The following is a 20,562-nucleotide window of genomic DNA, read 5'->3' as shown; positions in this document are numbered from 1 at the left end:
AAAATCCCAAATGCAGTTTATTGTGAAATCAAAATCCATCCCAATAATGACAAGTGAAAAAATGAAGATTTGGTGCAAAATGTAGGACTTTTAAATATTAACAAGCCTGAAATCCACTGGAGACTCTAATTTTGAAATGACAGAGATTTGGCTCTGTTAAAATGGTCTATATGTAAGTATTTACCAAATTAAGCTTTCTATAGCATATATATTTATCAGACGAAGGGTTTTGATATATACACTATATTGCCAAAAGTATTCGCTCACCCATCCAAATAATTGAATTCAGGTGTTCCAATCACTTCCATGGCCACAGGTGTATAAAATGAAGTGAAAGAAATTTCCTCGCTACTAAATATTCCACAGTCAACTGTCAGTGGTATTATAACAAAGTGGAAGCGATTGGGAATGACAGCAACTCAGCCACGAAGTGGTAGGCCACGTAAAATGACAGAGCGGGGTCAGCGGATGCTGAGGCGCATAGTGCGCAGAGGTCGCCAAATTTCTGCAGAGTCAATCGCTACAGACCTCCAAAGTTCATGTGGCCTTCAGATTAGCTCAAGAACAGTGCGTAGAGAGCTTCATGGAATGGGTTTCCATGGCCGAGCAGCTGCATCCAAGCCAAACATCACCAAGTGCAATGCAAAGCGTCAGATGCAGTGCTGTAAAGCACGCCGCCACTGGACTCTAGAGCAGTGGAGACGCGTTCTCTGGAGTGACGAATCACGCTTCTCCATCTGGCAATCTGATGGACGAGTCTGGGTTTGGCGGTTGCCAGGAGAACGGTACTTGTCTGACTGCATTGTGCCAACTGTGAAGTTTGGTGGAGGGGGATTATGGTGTGGGGTTGTTTTTCAGGAGCTGGGCTTGGCCCCTTAGTTCCAGTGAAAGGAACTCTGAATGCTTCAGCATACCAAGATATTTTGGACAATTCCATGCTCCCAACTTTGTGGGAACAGTTTGGGGATGGCCCTTTCCTGTTCCAACATGACTGCGCACCAGTGCACAAAGCAAGGTCCATAAAGACATGGATGAGTGAGTTTGGTGTGGAAGAACTTGACTGGCCTGCACAGAGTCCTGACCTCAACCCGATAGAGCACCTTTGGGATGAATTAGAGCGAAGACTGTGAGCCAGGCCTTCTCGTCCAACATCAGTGTCTGACCTCACAAATGCGCTTCTGGAAGAATGGTCAAAAATTCCCATAAACACACTCCTAAACCTTGTGGAAAGCCTTCCCAGAAGAGTTGAAGCTGTTATAGCTGCAAAGGGTGGGCCGACGTCATATTAAACCCTATGGATTAAGAATGGGATGTCACTTAAGTTCATATGCGTCTAAAAGCAGATGAGCGAATACTTTTGGCAATATAGTGTATATATTAATGAGAAAGACCTGAAGTATGGGGATGTACTGTATGTGCTGACGTTTCCGTATATTTTGCATGCTCTCGCTTCAATTTAGAACACTTGATTTAATCAAAATAACAAAATATACATTTGAAGAGAGGATAAAAATGGAGATGAATATTGACAATGATAAAAAGATTTACTAGATACAGCAAATCCCCATGAGGTTTAAGTGATTTTTTTGTATTTCACCTCTAGAGGCCGGTGTTTTGCTGTAGAACCAACCCGTTCTAACCGTAGAATCCTCCAGAGACAGCCACCACGGTACATGTAGGAATTAAAAAAGGAACAATACACACACACAAAAAAAAAAAAAACTATTGGCAACTATTGGCATAGATTTTGGCCGATAACCAATGGTTCCAAAATGCAACTACTGGCACAGATTAATTGGTAAACCAGTATATCAGTCTATAGTTTTACTTGTATGTTTATAATGTATTTCCTTGCCAGTTGTTGCCAGTGTCAGGTTCCAGGGACCAATGATGATGTTCTAATATCAAAGGCCGCAATGGAAATAAGACTATGACTATGTCTATGTGTTATCCTTGACAAACAAGCGCTTTAATTTTCAAATAAGCTGAAACTATTTTGTTTTTTTCTAATCCTGAGATAATGTTTGAACATGAGCAACGTTACTGACCTCCTGTAGCATGCGGCCCATACTGCTGCTGTCCTGCAGTGTCTGCAGGAGTTTGTCCAGAGTCAGAGAAACATGGGCACGATCACGCTCAGACTGACTACTGCAGCTCAGAGAACTCAGCACCAACCCAACACCTAACACACAACCAGCACTAACACACACACAGAGAGAGAGAAAACAAATAAAATTAAGAAAAATAATTTCAGATTTTACATGGGCAATAAAGAGCTCCAGCACTGCAGGACTAAACAATACAACCCAATATCACAAACATACAGATTTTTAGAAGTTTTTGTAGTTGTAGTAAACACAAACACACAAAAAAGCAAAATGTGGAAAGTCACATGGTTAGTGCAAGAACTAACTAGTACTAACTTGTACTCCAGATTGTGATTGAAAGTGCAAGCTTCTAGAGGCTCAAGATGTTTCATCAGCAGCTCCGTCACAGACTGTCCAGATATATCACTGTAAAAAGGTGGATACAAAAACTAAGTAAACAAGTATGTAATCAGTAAGCAAGTGTACTTGATGTAAAAAAAATGTGTGTGTACAACAGGTTAATCCTTCAAATGTTCAGTTTTATTTCAGTCAATGGAAATGTAGGTATTCATATAAATATATGGATAACACAGAAGTGTGATACTAATATCCATTCAACTCGGAAAGTCAGAATTTTCTACTTCCTAACTTTCTACTTGGGAAAGTGCAATAGAGCATCACTTGATGACTTCCTATTTGGAAACTCGTGTGGAAATCTACATCTGTGATTTTCCTGAGATGTAAGTGCACGACATTCATTCATTTTGACTTTTCCTACAATAGTAAGCATCAATCAACCCAGCACACACCTGACTCTTTCATCATGCAGCCACGCTAGGAACATGCCCAGAGTCAGTCCGCCGTGGAATTGAACTGCCTGAGATTCGTCTGCCGTGGGCGACCCCGGCAGCCCTGCTGCTAGTGTGCCCAGTATAGCGGGCACACTCTCTCTGCGTGACATCACCAACACGGGCACCAGCAGTGCCAGACCCAGAGCAGCACAGGACCGGGCGATCACACTAGCAGTGTTTTCACCGGAGTAAGAGCGCTTGTTTGAGATAAAAAAAAAAATATTTTAGGGCTATACCAAAGTAAAAAACATGTTATAACTTACTATAGCAATTCTATTTAACCGTTCCTTGGTCTAAACGATCAAGTCCCTACGTTGTCCTTAAGGGTCAAATTGCCCCTTTTTTATGTTTAAGCTTGTAATAAAGGCTCTGTTTGCTCTATCTCTCTACTTTTGGTCTTAAATCTTTCGTCTAGGTGCCAGCTAACACTAGAAAAAAAGAATTGTTTCTCTATCGCCTTCTATTTCAATATACAGACCTGAAAGGCGGGGCGCCCCAACACAGCTTCAAAAACCTTGTTTAAAAACGCTTCAAAAGCTTTTAATAAATAATAATAATAATAATAATGTTTTATTATTAATCTTTTAATAAATAATAATAATGTTTGCTCTATCTCTCTACGTTTGGTCTTAAATAGTTCGTCTAGGTGACAGCTAACATCGCTTTATATCACAATATAGAGATCTGAAAGACAGGGAGACTCAACTCCGCCCATTGACATCCAGTCTTTTTTGAGAAGCCTCACCATAAAATTGTAGAAAAGGTCAAAATGTACTATAAGAACATTCATACTCAAAATGTCAATATATCAGCTCTTAAGTTGTTTTCTACAAAATTAGTCTATTTTTACTTGTCTCTCAGCTTTTCTGAGTAAATAATCCACTGTTATGTCTCAAATGTCCAGAAAACAAATGCAGTTCAGCAAAAACAAGTATTATACAAAAATCAGAACCTGAGGTTCTTAGCTTTTAAATGACACCAAGATCACACTTGTAGTCCATTCAGAGGCCGAGATATTCCACAAAACATGGGGAAAGGGCGGGGCTTCCCAAAAAAGACTGGATGTCTATGGGTGGAGTCACAAATGTTGGGGCGCCCCCTTCTTTTCAGATCTGTATGTTGTGATAGAAAGTGATAAAAGTGTTTGCTGCCATCTAGTGGAATGATCCAAGGATAAAGTAGGGAGATTGAGCAAACAGAGCATGTATTACAAGCTTTTGAAGCTTTTTTTTAAAGCTGCGTTGGGGTGTCCCCTGCCTTTCAGAACTGTATATTGGAAGAGAAGGTGTTTATTTTTTCTAGTGTTAGCTGGCACAGCTGAACGATTTAAGACCAAAAGTAGAGAGAGAGAGTGCAAACAGAGCCTGTATTATAAGCTTTTGAAACTGAACATAAAGAGGGTCAATTTAGGGGCTTTTCCACTGCACAGTACAACTCGACTCCACTCAACTGTGCTTGCCAAAAGTGCCATTTGACTCTTAAGGACAACGTAGGAACTTTTTTTGTAGCTTTGTGTATAAATAACATTAAATAAAAAAAATTAAAACAATGACATTGCCAGGTTCAGATCACCTCTGTGGAGGATTTCATGAAGTTTCAGGACAAAAACCTAATGTTAAGTTGTTGTAAATCAGTGTTTCAAAATTCAAAAGGGTCAAACTGACCAATAAGTCCAAGGAAGGGATAAATAAGGAACTTGCAATAAAATGATAAGACTCCATAGCATTTCATTTAACACAAAATATGTTACTATATTGTTTAATATAATTATTCTAGAATTAAACTGTCTCAAGGTTTCAACTCACATGAATGAACCAAGGGAAGACTTGTCCTTTAGGGTTACTGTTACTGCTCACAATGCTGAGCAGAGTGTCGATCACCATAGACAGCCAATGAGCCGTGGGCAGGATGTCTGGACCCACCTGTACGAATGGAATTAAAAGTACAGTTAATTTGAAAGTATGACGATCAGGAATTTTACAAAGAATAAACTTGAATTCTGTTATGAATATTCTGTTCTGATCAAATAAAGCTGCATCTTACCTCAGGTCCACTTTCAGACTGAGCAGGAAGGTTGCTCTCATATCTGGTTAATACAACAGCCAGACCACTTAATGCCAGGATAGAATTGCCCTGAACAACCGGACTGTCTCTGTCATGATGAAGACAAAATTTAAATTCTGTCATTGTTTAGAAAATTCTTTTGAAAATTCTGTTAATATTTACACACCCTTTTGTCGTTCAAAACCTGACTTTGTTTAGCAGAATGTTCATGCTGCTCTTTTCCATACAATGAAATTCAACAGTGACCAGGGACTGTCAAGCTCCATCAAAGACAGAACAAAGTATCATAAACATTGTCTCTACAACTTGTGCGCTATATTCCCAGTCTTCTGAAGCCAACACACAATTTGTGCTAGGAACAGATCAAAATGTAAGTCATTATTCACTGACAATCTTCCCCTTATAAGTATAAGTAAATGCATGCACAAATGAGATTTATGTAGGCTATCATATATGGCTTTAGAAGACTTGGAATATAGCACATGAGTTGCACTGTATGGATGACTTTTATGATCCTTTGTGGCTTGACTGCTGAGGAGAATGAAAATTTCTCCTTTAGTGTTTCACAGACAAGAAAAAAAATATTGCAGGTTTGGATAAATAATGACAGAATTTTCATTCTTCAGTTGAACTACCCCTTTTAAAAATTATAAATGTAATATAGGTTGATTTTATTGCTTGAGATTTGCCCTTGTAAACAAACTACAGTAACTATTGTAGCTATGCTAAATTATTATTACTGAAGTTGAAAACAGGTCAGATTTGTTTTGGTTGTAAGCACTCATTACTTTCATTTCATTAAAGGAATAGTTCACCCAAAAATGAAAACTCTCTCATCATTTACTCACCCTCATGCCATCCCAGATGTGTATGACTTTCTTTCTTCTGCTGTACACAAACAAAGTTTTTTAGCCTTTATGTCTCAGCTCTGTAAGTCCATACAATGCAAGTGAATGGTGACAAGAACTTTGAAGCTCAAAAAGCATAATAAATAAACATAAATGCAGCATAAAAGTAATATGACTCCAGTGGTTTAATCCATGTCCTCAGAAGAGATATTATAAGTGAGAAACAGATCAATATATACTTTTTAACTATAAATCTCCACCTTCAAACAGCTCTCCTAAGCGTACTTCTCTCCTAAGAGTTCACCTTCTTTTGTTTTTGCCGATTTATGCATTGTTCGTGAATATCGCCACCTACTGGGCAGTGAGGAGAATATAGTAAAAAAAGGACTTAAATATTGATCTGTTTCTCAAACACACCTATCATATCACTTCTGAAAACATGGATTTAACCACTGGAGTCATTTAGATTACTTTTATGCTGCCTTTATGTGCTTTTTTGGAGCTGGTCACCATTCACTTGCATTGTATGGACCAACAGAGCTGAGATATTCTTCTAAAAATCTTTGTTTGTGTTCAGCTGAAGAGAGAAAGTCAAACACATCTGGGATGGCATGAGGGTGAGTAAATAATGAGATAATGTTTTGGTGAACTATCCCTTTAAGGAAGCTCTGAAAAAATTCTTTCAATGTTTTCTCATGAAGGTTATAGTGAATTAAGACAGACAGTGTCAGTGGATGTCTGAATATGGAGCACAATGATTTATTCTATAATACATAATAATACATGATGACAACAAAATTTAACAAATATTTAGACTTTTGTCTCGACTCTAGAGTGGAAGGGGCCAAGGTGGGTGGAGAGAAAAAAACAAAAGCAGACATAACAGTTTCAGTAACTCACTTGGCAGCAGATTTGACCACATCAGTTAGTTTGTCCCTGACCCTGAGGAAAGGTGGGAGAGAGAGAGAGAGCACACATTACCCCAATGACAAAATCAGACACTGAAACGCATCTCATGATTTCATCAATTTAAAATTGAACCTAAACCATCCTTTACTTGGCATCTCTCTCAGCCAGGGCAAAGACCTGTAACCCTACAATCCCAATGTTGTCATATTAACCAACCCTCTCAACATGCTTTAGGATATCCAACCACAAATGGACTGCCCTGAGCTCCCAGGGGGGAATAACTGTATTAAACAAAGACGGCGACCCGGGATGCCATCGGAACTGGTAACCATCTGAGCGTGCTCTTCCATCAATCACTCATTGGCTGACAGGCTGTCAAGATGGCATCCTGGGGGTTGAGTTATGGTGCTCTGCCAGACTGCATGGTTATGTGATAGGGTGTATTATGGGGAGAGACAGTGTGAACTGTGCGAACAATCGTGGTCTGTTCACGCAGGCAGATTTACATCGAAAGATTATACGAATTTGTGTAATGGTGATGAGCACGTATTTGTATGGAACTTTTAAATGTCAGTCTCCATTCAAAGGCTTTTCAAACTAGCTGAAAAGGCCACAGCAATCACATTTCAACAGCCCTGGATGGTTTGACACAAGCAAGATGTATAAAATAATACCTTCACATTCCCTCCTATGGTGCAAGCTCCAATTATAGTTCACTCTTTATAGAAGTTCATTAAAATATAGCATCCGTCTTGCTAGTTTTTAAAGTGCTAAGCATTTTAGTGCTGTAAAACTATGAAATATCATTCAAATGGTCAGATTTAAACAAAAGAAACTGGTTATGGTCAGTTTTGATGTCCATACTTGGTGATCAGCTGTACTAAAAGCAAGAATCGTTGTGCATACATAAGCTTTTGCTTGTTTTTTTTATCCTTAATTTTTTTGCTGTAAGTGATTTCTTCACCACTAGCTGCACTAAGTGAAATTGCAAAAATAATGGCTTGCTAATAATAGCAAATTAAATAATGACTTTCAAAAAATAATGACATTTGCAACATTTTTTGGACAAACAGGTAGTCCCACCAAACTCACATCATTGACAGAGAGCAGCCTCCAAGTTTTCTGTTTGGCTATGACACGCAGGTCACACTGAGATTCATATTTGTTGTTTACAAATGACTTGTGTTTTTCTGAGGACACCTATTATAGTGATATCTGTAAGGTGGTAAGGACATTTTATGCTTGGCAATCCAAAAAAACAAAACAAAAAAAAAATCACTTGAGTAACAACTTTAAACGGGTGTTTTTTCAGCTTCGGGCAATTTCATGTCCCAAGGATTGATTTTTTTATCAAAACTAACAGATTAAAACTTTTTTCTTTTTATTATATGAGTCACAATAAAACTGACTTTTGTTACCATGCCACATTTTTTTACCATGCCTTCATTTATTATAGGTACTTTTCGAATGCCTTTGTATGTATAGATTACATTTGTTCAGCCTTGTCCCAGACCCAGACTTTCAATATTGAACTATGAAAATCCATTATTAAAGGGATAGTTTACCCAAAAATGAAAATGCTCTCATTATTTACTCACCCTCATGATATCCCAGGTGTGTATGACTTTCTTTCTACACCAGAACACATTTGAAGAAAAATAGAAAAATATCTCAGCTCAGTTGGTCCTTAAAATGCAAGTGAATAGAGATTTCTTTTTTGATGGTCCAAAAATCACAGACAGTCAGCATAAACGTCATAGATACGACTCCAGCAGTTAAATTAATGTCTTCTAAAGCAATACGATTGCTTTTGTTAAAAAAAAAAAAAAAAAAAAAAAAAAGATCAACATTTAAGTACTTTTGAACTCTAAATATTCGCTTTCTGTAATCTTCACGAGAGGGTGGAGTCCAAGCGGTCTCTCGTTTGACGTATTCCCTTGCCATGATATGGACGTTATCTCACATTCTCCACTCAGCTGAGACATCCAGGATAAGCACACAAATGCACCATTGTGAGAAAAGAAACAAATAAATACAGATCTAAACAAAACCAACCAAGCTACTGTACTGTGTTCCTCCTTCTCACTTGTAAACATCACTACTCTGAGGCTGTGATGCACGTGCCTCAGTTCTCACGTGTTTTAAATGCCAATGTGATTGCGTCACACGCGCATACTGCTTCTGACCGGAAGCATGATTTAGAGACATTAATTTAACAGCTGGTGTCGTATGGATGACGTTTATGCTGACTGTCTGTGATCTTTGGAGCTTCAAAAATCAGATCACCATTCACTTGCATTTTAATGACCTACTGAGCTAAGATATTTTTCAAATTTTCTTCAAATGTGTTCTGGTGAAGAAAGTCATACACACCTGGGATGGCATGAGTGTGAGTAAATGATGAGAGAATTTTCATTTTTGGGTGAACTATCCCTTTAAAATACAAATTATTACATGTTTAAAACAATGATAATCAAACAATGATTTAAATAAACAAACCATTTAACAATTTACTGTGTGAAAATGATTTCAATACATTTTTCCAAAAGCACGACATACTTTCCACTTGATAACCAAGTCAAAAAAAGTGTCAGTGAAGAGCATGTTTGAGATGAAATATGAGACAAGTGATGTTTGAAGAAAACAGCGATATCAAGGTAAATATCACCTGTGAGCAGAAAATTTTTACTGGGTGTCATTTCCAATCAAACTGCAATCTAGCCAAATTATGCAAAAAGTGTGAAAGTATTATTTAATTGTGTGTATTTAGAATACATGAAATGTTAGCAATGGAATTGAAAGGGGTCATGACATGAGGAATGAAATTTACCTTGATCTTTTAACTTAAGAGTTCATTGTACTATAAAAACATACTGTAAGTTTCAGAAGTCAAAACTTCCTCCTCACTACAAAAAGAGCATTTGATGAAACCAAGCTGCAAAAACTACTCGTTCTCTACTTCCTCCACATTGTGATGTCACATTGTGGTATACATTTGCATTTGACCGCTTCCACCACAACACATCAAAGATTAATTTACCTTATCACTTCTGTAGCCCCATCCAGTAGGGCTAGGCAATATGACGAAATATATTGTGGCGACGACAAAGTGTCAATCAATAGAGATTTTGTATATTGTGTACATATATCGCAATATGTCAATAACCATGTGCGCAGGGAGGGCATCTATCAGTGGGCAAGGCTTCACGTGAGACTGAGAGAATTTAAGAAATATGGACAGGGTTTTTATGGCATTCAAATACATTTCGGCAGTCGCCCAAGCAAATTCATTGACATTCATCTCACCTTTGGCACTTTAGAAGTGCTTAATGTGCTTCTCATCTGACACGCTCATCTGTGTTTTATGTGACTGTCGCGTGCACTATTTCTGAAGCATGCAAGTGCACGCGAGTCCAACAAGATTCCCGATATTTACAGGAGAGCACTGTGCGGGATCACTCGCGCTACTCAATTTTTGACCCAGGAAAAACCCAGAAAAAACAGCTCCACAGAAAGGGATGACTCCCAAACAAGTCAAGAAAATGAAGAGAAGCTTGTTATTAAAATAGGTTCGACATCTGTTGTGTAGGTTCACAAAATCCAACATTAAACAGAAAAATTGTAATCTGCACACTGTGTTGCTTGAAAATAATCACTCGTAATACAAGCAATCAGTTCAAAATGAAGAGCTGTTCATACATGCAAAAGAATATTATGAAAGTCAAAAGATGCACTTTGCATGAATTTTATCATAATTTTTTTGCAAGAAGTTTTATATTTATATAATATTTATTTTCTTTAAGAAGTGTTTACATAATTTTGGATATTTTCTCCAAGAAGTATTATTTTTTATTTCCATGGGATTTCTTTTTATTTATTTATGCATTATTTTCTTTGTTGCATTGCTTTGGGAAGATTCTGAAATATGGCAAAATGTTTTTGTTTTTTTCTTTGACTGTTTGTCAAGTTCCAAATAAAGAGAACATTTTATAGGATATTATTTATTTGGAAGTAGTTAATTCACTGACTGTATTATCCAAAAATAGGCATTACAATATGGTTATTTAATATATTAAGTAATTTTTAGATACCCCTCTGTGAATCGCCACCTTACCGTGATAGAGGGGTTTGGGTGCCTCAATGAGCCCAGGAGCTATGTTGCCTGGGGCAATTGCCCCTGGTAGGGTCTCCCAAGGCAAATTGGTCCTGGGTGAGAGGACAGACTAATTGCGATTCAAAGGACCCTATGAGATTCAACAAGGAACCATAAACCTTGCCCGGAATAGGGAAACCAGGGCCCTGCCCTGGAGCCAGGCCTGGGGAGAGAGTTCGTTGGTGAGCGCCTGGTGGTTGGGCCTTAAGGAGCAACATGGGACTGCCCAGCCATGGACCCACCACCAGTGGCAGGAGACATAAGGGTCCGGTGCAGTGTGGATCGGGTGGCAGTCGATGGCAGGGACCTTGGTGGACCGATCCTAGATTTCTGAAGCTGGCTCTTGGAACATGGAATGTAACCTCACTGGTGGGAAAGAAGCCCAAGCTGGTGTGGGAGATAGCGAAGTAATGGCTAGATATAGTCAGGCTTACCTCCACAAACAGCTTGGGCTCTGGAACCAAACTCCTGGAGAGGGGCTGGACTCTTTCTTGCTCTGGAGTTGCCCCAGGGGTGAGGCATCAGGCTGGTGTGGGCTTTCTTATAGCCCACGGCTTGACGCTTCTATGTTGGTGTTCACCCCAGTGAACAAGCGGGTCACCTCCATGAGGTCTCCATATTGGAGGTTGGACTGTGACTGTTGTTTGCGCTTATGCGCCAAACACCAGTTCAGAGTATCCGTCCTTCTTGGAGTCCTTGGATGGGATGTTGGAAGGCACCCCGGTTGGAGACTATGTTGTTCTTCTGGGAAACTTCAATGCCCATGTGGGCAATGACAGTGAAACCTGGAAGGGTGTGATTGGGGGGAACGGCCCGTCCAATCTGAACCAGAGTGGTGTTTTGTTATTGGACTACTGTGCTAATCACAGTTTGTCCATACCTAACACCATGTTTGAGCATAAGGGTGCACTTGGCACCAGGACACCCTAGGCCGCAGGTCGATGATCGATTTTTTTTGCGACCATATGTCTTGGACACTCGGGTGAAGAGAGGAACTGATCACTACCTGGTGGTGAGTTTGATCAGATGGCGGGGGAAGATGCCGAGCAGTGTTAGAGCTGCTGAACTCAATTGGGGATATAGTTGGGCAGTGGAAAAACACTTAGAGAACCTCCTGAATCCTGCCGACATGACTTCTGGGGAGAAAACCGAGTCAGAGGACTCTGAGGTGGACTCGTCCATCATGGTTACTGAGGTCACTGAGTTATTCAATAAACTCCTCGGTGGCAGGGCTCTGGGGGTGGATGAGATTTGCCCAGAATATCTGAAGGCTCTGAATGTTATTGGGCTGTCTTGGTTGACATGCCTTTTCAACATTGCATGGAAGGGGGGTACGGTACCCTTGGATTGACAAACTGGGGTGGTAGGAGGATGTGCTCCAACTTTAGGGGGAACACACTCCTCGGGCTCCCTGGGAAAGCCTATGCTCGAGTGCTGGTTCAGCTGGTGGTTGAACCTCGGATTCAGAAGGAACATTGCGGATTCTGTCCTGGGCGTGAACACTGGACCAACTTTTTACCCTCCCGAGAACACTGGAGGGATCATGGGAGTTTGCCAAACCAGTCTACATGTGTTTTGTGGACTTGGAAAAGGCATACGACCATGTCCCGAGAGGAATTCTGTATGGGGTGCTTCTGGAGTACGGGGTAATGGGCTCACGGCTACGAGCCATACGGTCTCTTTATGACCAGAGCAAGAGTTTGGTTCGCATTGCTGGCAGTAAGTCAAAATTTTTCCCAGTGAATGTTGGACTCTGCCAGGGTTGCCCCTTGTCACCGGTTCTCTTCATAACTTTTATGGACAGAATTTCTAGGTACAGCCAAGGGGTGGAGGGGGTCCAATTCGGTGACCTCAGGATTGCATCCCTGCTTTTTGCAGATGATGTGGTCCTGTTGGCTTCATCGGTTAGTGCCCTCCAGTGTTTACTGGGACAGTTTGCAGCTGAGTGTGAAGCAGCAGGAATGAGGATCAGCACCTCCAAGTCCGAGACTATGGTCCTCTGATGGAAAAGGGTAAAGTGCCCTCTTTAGGTTGGAGATGAATGGCTGCCCCAGGTGGAGGAGTTTAAGTATCTTAGGGACTTATTCACGAGTGATGGGAGAGTGGAGCATGAGATCGTCAGACAGATCGGTGCAGCATAAGCAGTTCTGCGGACATTGTACCGGTCAGTTGTGATGAAGAGAGAGCTGAGCCTGAAGGCAAGGCTATTGATTTACCAGTCGATCTACGTTCCTACCCTTACCTATGGTCACAAGCTTTGGGTAGTGACCGAAAGGATGAGATAGTAGATACAGGCAGCAGAAATGAGTTTTCTTTGTAGGGTGCCTGGTCTCAGCCTTAGAGATAGGGTAAGAAGCTCAGACATTCAGGAAGGGCCGTTGCTCCTCCGCATCGAAAGGAGCCAGTTGAGGTGGTTCGGACATCTTTCTAGGATGCCCCCCGGAAGCTTCCCTGTAGAGGTATTCTGGACATGTCCATCTGGGAAGAGACCCCAGGGCAGACCCAGGACAAGCTGGAGAGATTATATCTCTAGGCTGGCCTGGGAACGCCTCCCTATCCTCCCGGGAGAGCTGGCTGAAGTGGCTGGAGAGAGGGAGGACTGGGTATCCCTGCTCAGACTGCTGCCCCCACAACCCGGACCCAGATAAGCAGGAGAAAATGGATGGATGGATTTTTCTATAACTACATTGTGATGTATATCATTATCGTGATAAAAAATTACTCATATTCCTACCGCCCAGTAGCGGTGAGCAGTGAGATGGCAAGGAAAGAGCAAGTCAGTCAAGAGCAAAGAGCCAATCATAACAGTGGGAGTTTACTATCAAGTCTTAAAGGAGAAGCAGCACCAAAACTGAGTGTTTCTGACAGAGGGTCAGAATGAGGGTGGAAAATTCTCATGTTTTACAAATATAGGACTGCTTTTTGGGCCAAAAAAACTTTACTAATATTAGAAGTGAACCTCAAGGAACATATTAAAATAATAAAAAAGGCATGTCATGACCCCTTTAAAGCATCTGCAAAATTAAGGAGTAAGACATTTTATTACAAAAACATTAAAAATGTAATTCCCAGGGGCCTGGGTAGCTCAGCAAGTGAAGACGCTGACTGCCACCCCTGGAGTCGCGAGTTCGAATCCAGGGCATGCTGAGTGACTCCAGCCAGGTCTCCTAAGCAACCAAATTGGCCCAGTTACTAGGGAGGGTAGAGTCACATGGGGTAACCTCCTTGTGGTCGCTATAATGTGGTTCGCTCTCGGCGGAGGACGTGGTGAGTTGTGCGTGGATGCCGCGGAGAATAGCGTGAAGCCTCCACACGCGCTATGTCTCCGCGATAACACGCTCAACAAGCCACGTAATAACAAACAAATTCCCATCGCATCATTCAAACTAGTTTGGAATAAGTTTGTATATGTCACTGATATGTATATATATGTGTGTGTGTGTGTGTGTGTGTGTGTATATATATATATATATATATATATATATACATAAAGAACTGGATCGCTGACGCAACAGTAAACTGCCAGCAGGAGTTGAAGTTGTTCTTGGTGTGCCCAAACTGTCATAGAGCATCTATGACTGACAGTTGATAACGCCATAGTTTCACCGTCTCCGACCTCTGTATACGACAATAGCATGTAGCCTTCTAGTGACAATCATGTATAATGTTTAATTTGCTCATTATGGATATTCGTTACGAGGGAGAAAATATGTATGGATCGCGATGGCAGAGCATTCACCTCCGCTGGTGTGCACCTTATCAGTATATCACAAGGATCACCAAAGGAAGTGGTAAAACTGTCCACAAGTTGTAATGTAATGAAAGAAAAGCTGTAATATCTGCTTGTTTTAGGGTGACAACATGTCCTTTCCCCCAGAGGGTACATAAAAAAATCAGACTGGGATTTTAATTTGCCTAAAATGCCCGGGATATGCCTGTTTTCATATTGAAGCACTCTCTGTAGTCATATATGGATACATGTCATAAATACGTGTTTGTTAGCTTATCAGTTTAATTTGACCCATCTTTGCTTTGCTTGTCTCCCTCAATCTCTGCACACCCACTAAGCATGTGGTAGAGGGAGAGAGAGAATGCGCGCTCTTATTCAAGTGACCGTGATAAAAAAGGCCCTTTTTGATGAAAACATAGCACAAGTAAATCTGGATGAACACTTGGATGTTCACAAAAAATATGTCTGAAAATGTCTGTTTGTATCTTACCTCAGTTTCAGTGAACTTGTTTACATTCAGCTGTGATCTGTTTGCCACTGAAGTTAGTTAGAGGTATACTGGTATACATAACTCACTCAGGCTTTCAAGAAACAGGAAATGTCCTGACTTTATGTGTAGGATGTTTGCATTTAAGGGATGTACATGCAGATTTCAGATATAAAATCAGAGATTGAATGACTAATGTTTACTCACTGAAAACAGATGATTTTCTATTAAATTAATAGGCACACTGGAATGTTTGGGCATAACAATATGGTGGTGTAGTGGCTTCACTGTTATGACGTCCTCAGCAATCCATTTCTATATTGTATATTTCATTGGTATACTGTATATATATTTTATATAAACTCCAGGATCGGGGAAGTCTGTAGACAGTTGTGAATGTGCTAAACTTACCAGAGCCAGGCACAGTGCTGTTTGTACTGCAGCTCTTCTGGACTCTCTTTACCCTGCTTTTGTAGCATCTCCAGCTCTGCCTTTCGACCCTGGACAATAATAACATCACAGTTTAATGTCAGCTAATTATGATCAATCTTTTTTTTATTATTCCATTTTGAATTTTACACACCAGACCCCTATCAATCTTTATGAAAGCCAGAGTCATACTTCCGAGTTCTATATCAAAGTGTGTCAGTATGGCGTGTGAGTTTGAAAATCTTTCCCTTTTGTTACAATAATAGTGGATATTATTGACCAAGTACTGTCAGATCCTTTGGGGGTCAAGGCGTGACACATACAGACTGAGGTTTGAAATACACAGACCGCACACACACAATTACCTGGAGAACTGCATGGTAAGCACGGCTCATGAAGCCCCGCCAGGCCTGGGGCAAGAGCAGAGAACGGTGCCACTCAGATGGCTGGATGTTCACCTGAGACGAGAAAGAACAAGAGAAAGAGAGAATGAAAAATAGCAGGGTTCAACAATAAGGATGGCCCGATGGCTTAAGGCCAGTGAGAGAGTTTCAGCCCAGTTGATGAAACTGTCACTTGCCCTTTTGGGCCAGTGCTGCCTTCACACTAAATCTTATGCTTTTATGCATTTATGCAAACTTAAAAAAAAAAAAAAAAATTCTGTGATGTTTTGAACATTGTTGTTTTCTGCTGATTTAAATATGTCACAAAGGTAACACTATCTTGCTGGCTAACATAGATGATGACTTGTGAAAGACTTAGAAGCATCAGTTAGAATGGGTTTAAAATAATATACAAATCAGTAATATTTTGCACGGTATGCCAACGTTTTCCAGTAAAAGTATGTTTATGAATAGCTCTCATGGAGTTACATTATAAATGTATCATTTGCAGCTATTATTATGTTGACTTGACAAAGCCAACATACTGTTATTCTGCTTTACACCGAATGTGTTTTGTTACTTTTAGTGTGAGTTTTTCTCTGTCTCTTGGATTCAATCCAAACAAATGTTTGCGCGTTGTTGCACGCAGGACTGTGATCGTGCAACAGTGGCTCGCAAGCTCTCTCCCGGGTGTAGACCGGAGTGTACTCGCGCTTGACGTTTGATGTTGCGCCTTTTAACCACGATCAGCGCCGTGAGAGGTGCAGGAGCTAGTGGCTTGTTTCATCACTCCCTCTTGTTTGGACATTTTATCTTTTCATTGCACTCATTCTGTTCAGACTGTCTGGTGGATCACACTCTTGCTGATACCATAATACCATCACTCTGGACTATACTGTTGACTCAGGCTTCGCTGTTGTTTGTAGTAAGTATATTGTGTTTGTTGTTATATTGTTTGGTTTGCTTGTTTTGTATGTTTAATTTGAGCCTTGGCTGAAAGTGCTATATAAAGTAAACATGTTATTATTCTTGTCATTATAAGTGGTCATAACTCAGTCAATTGCATGACACAGTGTCATGTACTCTCAACAAGGTAACGCCCATCAGGGGGTGACCTGCTCCATGTAAAATTAAACAGCTTTTATTGGGTTTCTGACATGAGTCTTCATCTCATGTGAGTGTACATCATTTTCAACATATTTCTAAAAATGTTTATCCATGTCATTATCTGTAAAACTTGTTTAATAAGAAAACACTTAATTATCGTACTTTCCGGAAATAAAGTCGCACCTGAATATAAGTCACACCTGGTCAAAATCGAGTTGTTCAGAGAAAACAAAAAACAACAGTTGCACTGACGGAGGTTGCATACGGCAGACACTAGGACCCAGGAGCAGCTGCCTGACTTCCATTCAGCCGCTCAAACTTCAGACGTGCTCCGTGAAGATTACCTCACTATGCTTTGTTTTTTTTCTCCCAATTTGGAATGCCCAATTCCCACTACTTGGTAGGTCCTCGTGGTGGCACGGTTACTCACCTCAATCCGGGTGGTGGAGGACAAGTCTCAGTTGCCTCCGCTTCTGAGACCGTAAATCCGCGCATCTTATCACGTGGCTCGTTGTGCATGACACTGTGGAGACTCCCAGCATGTGGAGGCTCATGCTACTCTCCGCGATCCACGCACAACTTACCACGTGCCCCATTGAGAGCGAGAACCACTAAACGCGACCACGAGGCAGTTACCCCATGCGACTCTACCCTCCCTAGCAACCAGGCCAATTTGGTTGCTTAGGAGACCTGGCTGGCTGGAGTCACTCAGCACATCCTGGATTCGAACTCACGACTACAGGGGTGATAGTCAGTGTCAATACTCGCTGAGCTACCCAGGCCCCACCTCACTATGCTATGTTGCATATAAAGAAACAGCTTCTTGTCTGTGAGTAAAACATTATGCATGTTGTATTATATTCATTCATTAATGTTAGTGACTGTCTATTTGTGGATATTTCTGATATTTATCCTCTATGCTGAGCATTAATTATCCGGTTCGCTGACTGAATGTTTTTACTACGAGTGTAATAAAATGTAATTTTGTGGGCATATGATGAGTTGCGTTTCACAGCAGTCTAGAGTTTGTTGGAAAAATAATGTTTTTATGGACAGAATATTGAAATTGGTTGCATAAAGTACTTTGTAAAGGCAAAATATTCTGAATGGGACACTTTAAAACACTTCCACTATCTCTATGACTGACGTTTTCATCTGTTTGAGTGTAAGCTTATATGTTTTGTTGTGCATGCATTTGAACACAATTGCCGACATTATTACATACAAATTATGTTATATAAGTCGCTTCGGACTATAAGTCGCAGGACCTTACAGATGATAAAAAAATAAAATAAAAATGCAACTTATATTCCGGAAAATATGGTAGTGCACCTTTAAGCCAAAACCAAAATTATCAATTGTAACTCTACCAAACATGGCACAGACCTTCAAACTGTTCTGACTCGCGTTGCTACATCTTTTCGAACTGATCGGAATTACGATTTTCGCACAGCAAGAGGCTGCTTGCCAATTAGTGTTTTGTTGATTTCACACACACATTGTCAGCCCACGCATTCTTCACCCAAGAAATTTCGCCATGCAAAGGTAAATGTAACCGGGCCTTTAATCTTGACAAACTTTACCTATCTAGTTAAAATTATAAACAAAATATTTACTTTTCACATAATAAACTTTTTCTCTAAATACATTTTCTTTTTATAATTTTTTGTGTTGGGGTCAGAAATATTGGGCCAAAACATTGGCAGAGCAAGTACAAATCTGAACTACTGTTAAAAAAATCCTTACTTGTTGAGCCCTGGAATGTAACCAAGAGAAGGAGAGTTGGGAAAGGAAATTGTCCCTGCACTTGTGTTCTTCGGATCCCTTTGTTTAGTAATTTACGAAACACTGACAGCAATTTGCAGCAGCGAAAATGACCAGAAGTCATTCATCTTTAATGAGAGTTTGATGATTTGAGGTGACATGAGCGTCATGGCGATGCAACAAAATTTTGCAGAGTTCAACTTGCACAGCAATGAGATGCAGCGACTTCTAATGGGAGTTCAAACACTATAGCTGGATAAGGTAGTCGAATAGGACTGCCTACTAGCAACCAACAGTCCAGCGAGTTGGCACTTTAATCTTAAGCTGGCACCACACTAGGAGACTGCAAACAACTATATTTTAGCCAAGGGTGTCACACATGCGGACTGTTTTGCTGAGATCTCGCTCTCTTCAGTCGGAGGTATGACACACTTGCCAATTAAGAATGGTGGTGGGGTGACAAACATACCAACTCACCGCAACTCTCTCTGATTCCGTCATGTGGAGCTCGCCAAAAAAACAACAGTAGCACCACATAAGCAGAAACAATTGTAGCAGAGTGATTTAGGGAGCGATTCACGAGTAACTTTACCATGTGAAAGTGTGTGATTGTGTATATATCTCCTCGAGGCTTGCTGTAGAACTCGTATGTCTATATCGTTGCTGTCCGATGAAAAATACACGTCTCCACTTTTGGCAATTTTGACTTTTGATTTTATGACTTTCAGTGCGTAAATAATTTACATTCAATAAAAACAGACTGTTGTGCCTTTGCTTTCTGATGTCATTTTAGTGCAGGAGAAAAATGCAAGAAAAACACTTGGTTACAGAATCACTGAGAATTACAATCAGCATTTGTGATGATATGCATTGTGTGTGATCACAGATGAAAACGTTCAGATCAGCTTGACGTTTTGTCAGTTCTTCAGTAAAAGATGAAGCTCACTGGTCACTTGATGAGAACATAAGAGCCAGCTTTGACGACAGAACGATTTTTTCAAACAAGCCTGATGTGCTTTTTAAGTTTTTGAAGCCATTACCTCAGCAGGGAGTCCCAACTGTCATGTGGTTAACGACCTACCACTGGCAGGCGCTAATGGATGCTTCGTCTCCCTCTGCCTGGCCAGCGATTATGTTAACAAAGCTCACACCTGAAAATCACTGGAAAAATTGGCTAGTGTGGCACTGGCATTAAGGGTGGTTTCATATATAGTACCTTTTAAGTTAATCAAACCCAGTTCGGCTAAAGTGAACCAGAAAGGGAACCAGCCGCAAATGACCTCAGTGCTTATAGTGTTCACAATATAAGTGGACTTAAAAGAGAACCCGGTTTCTTTTTTGGTCCTCTTCACATTAATGTGGAACCTCCTGAGGTGGTCTGAGTACGGTTAGCTTTTGGGTCCTTTTAGGGGGCTCTGAGACCACTTGGGTTGTTCAGATATACACGTTATACCGCTCTGAGAGCACTTGGAGTGCTCAAACGAACTAGGTGTGAAAACGCCATAGGTATCTGCTGGCATGTACCTCATGAATAAGGGTGGCTAACATTTGTTGATAGCTCCGCCCTCTGCTGACAAGGAAGCGGGTAATTGGGCGTCCATCTTTGTCAGTCTGAACAGGAAGGTCATAACAGAGCAGAAGCCCAGCTGAAAGAGACCAATCAAGACCACAAACTTACATTACTTTATTATATTTATATTGTTAATATAGAATCACTATGTAATAAAAAATAAAAAAACCTAGTAACTTC

General features: G+C 40.6%; 1 protein-coding gene across 2 annotated transcripts in view; it reads right to left on the bottom strand.

Annotated features, from left to right (window-relative positions):
- Positions 1-20,562, bottom strand: part of LOC127450225 (focadhesin-like) — a 106,197-nt gene that overhangs the window by 29,232 nt on the left and 56,403 nt on the right. For both annotated transcript variants that reach the window (XM_051714182.1, XM_051714260.1), the window contains 9 exons: positions 20,337-20,458; positions 15,924-16,016; positions 15,541-15,629; positions 6,751-6,792; positions 4,982-5,090; positions 4,744-4,860; positions 2,897-3,135; positions 2,424-2,513; positions 2,049-2,199 (listed from right to left, as the gene is read on the bottom strand). In XM_051714182.1, coding sequence (XP_051570142.1) covers positions 2,049-2,199; positions 2,424-2,513; positions 2,897-3,135; positions 4,744-4,860; positions 4,982-5,090; positions 6,751-6,792; positions 15,541-15,629; positions 15,924-16,016; positions 20,337-20,458 — 1,052 coding nt within the window. The remainder of the gene's footprint in view (positions 1-2,048; positions 2,200-2,423; positions 2,514-2,896; positions 3,136-4,743; positions 4,861-4,981; positions 5,091-6,750; positions 6,793-15,540; positions 15,630-15,923; positions 16,017-20,336; positions 20,459-20,562) is intronic.

The sequence above is a fragment of the Myxocyprinus asiaticus genome, chromosome 1 (assembly GCF_019703515.2).
Source record: "Myxocyprinus asiaticus isolate MX2 ecotype Aquarium Trade chromosome 1, UBuf_Myxa_2, whole genome shotgun sequence".
NCBI lineage: Eukaryota > Metazoa > Chordata > Actinopteri > Cypriniformes > Catostomidae > Myxocyprinus > Myxocyprinus asiaticus.
The sequence above is the reverse complement of the archived record's forward strand: the minus strand, read 5'-3'. Positions and strand labels throughout refer to the sequence as shown.